A 7,010-nucleotide genomic window follows, 5' to 3' on the forward strand; every position below is an offset into this window, starting at 1 on the left:
TATGCTTTATTTTATTACGGTCTTATTTAATGTTAAGAAAATTATACTTGTATATTCTAAAACTGGAATAAAACTGGAAAAGGGATATGTACATTGATGATTGACCGACTCAATGGGCCGGAGTAAAAAGACTTGGATCCAATTTAAGGTTAAACTGAAAAGTAAAAACGATGATTGGGCACTTGGGCTCTATATGTTCGCCATTGCTTGACTTGCTTCTTCCTCTTTTCTTTTCTAAAGATTTTTTTCTTTTCCAAATGACATTATTTCGGTACATGAAAAGAAGTTTTTACTAGAGTACAGAAGCATTAGAAAAACGCAATTACAAACCAATGCTTCTTAAACCTAGCAAAATTTCCAAACAACAAAACGTGAAAACCCTAGAACAAATTCTACTTCGTGTACCAGAAGTCACAGTAGAGTAGTTGAGATTTTGAAGCCAGTCCATCAGCTGAAAAAACCCGGGACATTGATCCTTCATTAGTCACGGGTCGGAGTCTCCAAGAAATCTAAATCAAAATATGAGAGTTTCATATTATTGCTTCCCCAAATGGATCTAGTTTAGTAGCTGCTCTGCGGATAGAAGTCAAAGCTTGAAAGCGGTACAGACATCTGTGAATGCCAATCAACGGGTTGGTTTAGGTCGAAATTCATTTCCACTGATTGGTTCTGGAACAATGGTTCTGATTGGAACTCACAGACCATGTCATCGACCATAGTCTGCAGCTCTTCCAAGCTGTATTGCTTTTCCTGCACGCCAACATTATTACACCGTTAACGTGTGTGAGAAGAAACAGTGGAAGGTCTCCAAATCAGGTGCTAAAGTTGAGATGTACCTCTCTTCTAGTTTGAACCATGAGTGAAACCATCTCTTGAACAAAATCAAAGTATCCCTTTAGAGCAAAAAAAAAACACAAAACCAATCAGATTTGTGATGAAAAAAACAATTTACGAATATATCAAAACCTCAATTGAAGTAACCATACCTCATCTTCTCCAGAATCATAGAGTCCAGCATCATAAAAACTTCGTTTCCTCTGATCCGACAACACTAAAACATCCCAAGAAAACAATGTCAGTCACTCGGGCAACAACAAGAAACCTCAAAACAAAGTCTGAACAGATCTTTACCTGAATAAGCTTCTTGAATCTGCTGGAACCTTCGTTTAGCTTCCCCAGCTCCAAAAGGATCATTCGTCCACCGATCAGGATGCCATTTCATAGCAAGCTTATGATACGCCCGGCGTATCTGCTCCGCCGAAGAGTCAACGGCAACGCCAAGAATCTCGTAATACGACGACGTTTGCTTAATGCCACCTTCCATTGGTTACTTACGTATATATATATTCTCTATATATGTAATCTGATCAACGCATATTCACGAGATGATATATTAGTTGTAAGCTTTTGTTTGGGGGGTTTATATAAAAACAGGAGTTGAGTTCCAATGGCGGTTATATGTAACAAGATTCTTACAAAAGCAAGTTCTAGAAGTTTTCGAGGTCTCCAAAAATATCTTGTCTCAAGAACGTTCCGGAACATAGCAACAAAGCAAGATATTATCCACACAATCTTTAGATATTTTAACATTGGGCGGCTGCGATCAAATGGACGGTCATGTCCATGATCATGACATGACACGTGGTTTTTGAATAATGAAAATGACAAATACTTTTACTTGTGGAGGCAGAACAAGCAAAGTAACGCCTCGGCGCCCAAAAATCGGGGTGAATAGCACAAAGATATTTTTACTTATTACATATTTCAAATCTATCTTTTTCTGTAGTTATATCTGAAAATTTACGTAAACAAAAACATGTTTCAACCAATAATTAAAATACTTGTTGTTAAAATTTATATTTACGAAAATTTGTATAGTAGTTTTAGTGAAAAGTGGGAAAGAAAAATGGCACCTAAATTAATTTGGAATCTCTTCGACAATTTTAGTCATTTTAACTAAAATAAAATGAAATGAAAAAGATGACTATAGTATTAAATATTTAAATACATTTAAATTAATTATAATTAAATATTTCTCTGTTTCACCTAAACAATTTGTTAATGTACCAAAGTGTAATTAAAAGTGTATAATGAGTATAGTTGGGCTAATGGGCCTTGACAGACGCAGCCTACCTAACTTCATCGAAGAAGACCATATGAGAAGGGTATTGTTAGTTGAAAGTGAAACTGACGTCAAACACATTGGTGGTAGCTAGCTGCACTCTTTTGTAAACCAGTACTCTTTTTCCTACTTCTCTTTCTTCTTGTTTTTTTTTTTTTTATAGATTTTTTGCTAATTTTTTTGGTATTATTGACCACTTTTTTCCTACAAAAACATCACTCACTCAAAAGCGTTCAAATATAATGAATGTTGTGAACTTGTGATTTATATATGCATGCATTAGAATCATATTTGCAGTCAGAAAATCGATTATTTTTGGGCCTGAGTGATGTATTAGAAGGGAGAAATATCTCCTATGGGAAATATAGAAAGTGTGATTTTAAATTAAAAGCTCATACAATTTATACTAGTATTTTTACAGCACTTTTTGCTCAAAAATATGTTTATGAAAATATTTACCATTGAATGCCATTTAATGTTTATATTCATATCCAAACAAGTTTAGTTAACTCTTTTGACTATCTTTATAACCAAATACAATTAAAATATTTTAAATATCCAGATTAAAAAAAATCTTTCCTATCATCTTTTTTGGATTTTAAATTTTAAAGGTAGTGAATCATCATATAATACATAAAATTAATAAAAAATATGTATTTTTCCTGCATATATTGTGAATTAAATTTTTTTAAACAAACATATATTACTTAATTAGTATAAAAAGTGTGTGTTCAATATACATATATAGTAAATTTCCGTATATAGTAAATTATCAAATTTTAAGAAGTTTATAATTTTATAACTAATATATCTAAACTTAATAAAAAGTTTTAAATGATGAATATTTCAACATATTAAAATTTTAAAATAACATAAACGAGTTATATTACATAACGGGTTATATGACATTACAGGATTGAACTGATAATACTAAAAAATAAAACTTTTAGTAATATGATATTTCAATATGGTTTAATCCTCATTTTACTATTTTAACAACACCAATATAAAATATGTCAAATCAAACTGATTTAATTAAGATTGTGTTCAACAAAAAATGTTGTGGGGTATACCACGGTTTATATACTAAATCATTATAATTAACAAAAGAGTATATTAGCAAAATTAGTATTAAAATAGTACATTAACAAAAATAAATTTACCCCGCGGATCATACTCTAGTTTAATACTCCCTCCGTTTCAAAATATAAGATGTTTTGGAGAAATTTTTTGTTTCATAATATAGGATGCTTTCAAATTTCAATGCAACTTTTAGATTAGTTTTGTATTTTATATTATGCAGTGTTGTTTCTGATTGGTTGAACTTATTAAAAGTAAAGACTTCTTAATATGCGTGCTTTGCTTAAAACATCCTATATTTTGAAACGGAGGGAATATATGTTTATACACATGTTCTCACTGATCTGCCCCGAAAAATATTTCGGTTACTCCAATAATTAATTGTTTAAATGAAGGTTTAATTCTGTTAAATTAGCTAAAATATATATTCTTAAAGGACATGACAGATTTTGTTGAAATTAGTAGATTAAAAATTGTATATTAGATACACGTGTAGATATATTCCACATGAAAATATATATAAAGAAATATTACACCAGTACACAACTGAAAATAACAACATGTACACAACTTACAACTTACATATTACACCAGTACACAACTTACATATGCCATTTAATGTTTATATTCACTACATACATGTTGTTCAAGAATTTACTATATTTAATACTTGAAAATGATATGTCACTATATTTATTACTTGAATAAGATAGTTCATTCTCTTATTCAACTATTAAATATATAAATAAGTTAACAATGTTTCATTTCCACACATTGCAAAACAGTATTCACTTCTATTGAAGTTCATTGACTCAGATAATTAACATCTACCATAATTTTATGTTATGTATCGAAACCTTTTTTGGACTAGTAATTTTGATTATCACTATTTAATTTGTTTCATACTTTAATGTTTACCCAATGAAACTTCTTTGGTATTAATATTTTCGACAGTGTGGAAGAGTTTTTTTTATATATATACGGAGGCATGTGAAATGTTGAAAATGGGAATATTGGTTTCAGTTTTCTTGGCGGCACATATTTAGAGCTACCATAAGATGCTTTCTATCTTGATCGCTAATGATTATGTTTCCTATTCAACTACATCTGCCTTGCATTCATGAAAAGGAAGAAAGATGTAATAATTAGATAATAAAATAAAACGTATTAAATATCGATAACATTAACAAAAATATTCCTTATGTTCTTAATAGATTGATGTTTTAGGTATTTTTTTGTTCTTAAAATATTGATGTTGTAAATTTAAAAATTTTAAATAATTTCTTTATTTTATGTTTTTTCCACATATCATGTTATCTAAAGTTTAGGTTTTATTTTTCTACCAAAATATAATTATAAATTAATTTATAAATAAAACTTTAACTTTTTTTGTAATATATGTGCAAGTGTCACAACATCAATCTTTAAGAAAGAGAGAGAGAGTATATAGTAATATCGTATAATCCAAAATTTACAAAACTCAGTTTATATGTATTGCACGCAACTATAACCTTCTTGGCATCGTTTTGTTCTTCTTTAATTAGTTTCTCGGCTTGGGATAGTTTTATTGATTCTGTTTTTTGTTTTTTTTTTGTTAAAGGTAGTTTTATTGAATTTACTCAAGAATTCTGATAGATTATTGCAAGCCTGTATCAAAAATTATATATGTACAAAAAAAAGAAGAATTATGATAGCTAGATTACCGAAACATAGTTCACATTATATAACTTCACTTATTTTCTCTGGTTTTTTAGTTATTGTTTTAAAGTTAGAATTATTTGTCATTTTGTATTTATGATGCAATTTTATCAATCAATTTTTTAATTTTATTTTTTATTTTAAACTTATTAATTATTTATAACAAATGAATTGGTGTATTATTGAAGAATATAATTTAAAAAAAAAAATTTATGTATGAAATTACCAACAAGTAATATAAAATGTAGAGAGTAATATTTAGTGGGAAAAATTATCATAAAAAAAAAAACTGTTTGATTTAATTCGTTTAAACGATCTGCTTGCAATCTGCATACAAACTTCCAAAGAACAAGGCGGGAGAGTCCCTTTAACCTACCCCGTCGAGATTCATTATTAAAAATAGATGCAAAAATCGAGCTACTTAACAAACAAAAGAAATATAACATGATACATTAAATTTATTATTTAATGTTACTAAAAAACAATGTAAATTAAAGTAATGGTGGGAAGACATGAATCACGCGTCGAAGACACACCTACCCGAAGGGTTTTAGAGCGTAGTAGACAAAGAGACAAACAAAGAGATACGAGTTTGGTTTGGCTTTAGGTTTTTTGGGGGTTGGTAGTGTTTGAGGTCCATATGCCTCGATCTTCCGATCCTCTTCTTTTAATTTTATTTTTCTTTATTACAAAAATGATCTTAAGTATTCCACTTCATCGAACCATGCACATATATATAATTACATGTAAAAAACTAAGCCGAGCAAAGTTATTGAATTCAGTGCAAACACTTGTCAAAGGAGCAGTCCCGATCTGGTTCCATCTTCTTTTCGTTGTCTGTTCGACCTTGGCTTTGGCTTTACCATCAACACTTTCTAATTTATTTAAATCACAAATAACTAAGCTCTACGGAACAAAATAAACACCAATTGCAAACTTTCACTCCTTAGGAAGTAACGACTCTTATTAATATGCTGTACTTTTGTTCTGTGTAAGAGTTTTGAGAAATCCCCATCTCCAGATAGATTAGAAACAATATAAAACATGTTTAGTTAAATTCGTATATATAATATAAAAATATGCCTACCTTTTTCTTGTCATTCTATGATATACGTACGATATGAAATCATGCATATACATATATATGGATGCTCATAGTTTTGCGTTATGCAGATTCAAATAAGTATATGTATATATCTAGTAGCTATATGTACGTTAATATGTTCTATAAACGTGTATACCTATAAGCGTATATATGCTCATGTATTTATATTACATCCAATAGGAAAACATTTTCCCTCTAACCGAATCAACCAACTGCTTTTCAATTACATGTATATTCTATATGTCGTTAGGTTCTTCATGTAAATATACGATTGAAAATTGCATAGCATCAGAAAATATGTATGCCTATAATTAATAATCTAGAGTTTTATGTATAAGAAATAAAATCCCTATTTTACGAACATAAAGACTTTAGCATACATAGACAGTGTTAAACCTACAAAAGAACCCTCATCAGAAACTCAACGTTTCATCGTTTCCGGATGATAAATCACAGTTAGATACCATGTAAAGATAAAGATAAGACCATAGAAAGGAAGCCTCTGAAGGGCATAAAAGATAAGGGTTAAGAAATTGTAGAATTAGGGTTTTGAAGGAGAGATCGAGGCCAAGGTCGAACAGACAACGAAACAAAGATGAGAACACATAAGATTGCTCACTTTGACAAACCTAGCATCGAATCCAATAACTCTTCATCTCCATCTTCTGATGTCGACCATATATATAACCCATCCCAATATTATTATTCTACTGGTTACTAGATAGAAAGATATTTTAATGAAGAAGGAACCCTAGCTACTTATAGAAGAAGATGTAAAATATTGGAGGAGGAGAATCCACGCAGCTAACGATGAGTTAATAGTAGAAGGATTACGACAAAACTTTGATGAAACATCTGGAGTGGAGAACCTCGCACGTGTCACCCAATCACTCGAACTCTTTTGGTTTATTGACTCACGGGTATCTCGTACGTGTACATACCTTTCGTGCGTGCGCTATATATGCATATATATACATAATTACATGTACACACACTTTAAAACGC

At 30.1% G+C, this 7,010-nt stretch overlaps 1 protein-coding gene across 1 annotated transcript; it reads right to left on the bottom strand.

Moving 5' to 3' along the window:
- Positions 1 to 225: 225 nt before the first annotated feature.
- LOC104712664 (uncharacterized) lies at positions 226 to 1,535 on the bottom strand. Its single transcript, XM_010429611.3, has 4 exons — positions 1,132 to 1,535; positions 987 to 1,051; positions 837 to 893; positions 226 to 750 (listed from the first exon to the last, which is right to left on the bottom strand). Exons 1-4 carry the CDS (start codon positions 1,322 to 1,324, stop codon positions 562 to 564), a joined length of 504 nt encoding a protein of 167 aa, XP_010427913.2. The 5' UTR covers positions 1,325 to 1,535; the 3' UTR covers positions 226 to 561.
- Positions 1,536 to 7,010: the final 5,475 nt, after the last annotated feature.

This window comes from Camelina sativa, chromosome 9, assembly GCF_030686135.1.
Source record: "Camelina sativa cultivar CO46 ecotype springtype chromosome 9, ASM3068613v1".
In the NCBI taxonomy this organism is placed as follows: domain Eukaryota; kingdom Viridiplantae; phylum Streptophyta; class Magnoliopsida; order Brassicales; family Brassicaceae; genus Camelina; species Camelina sativa.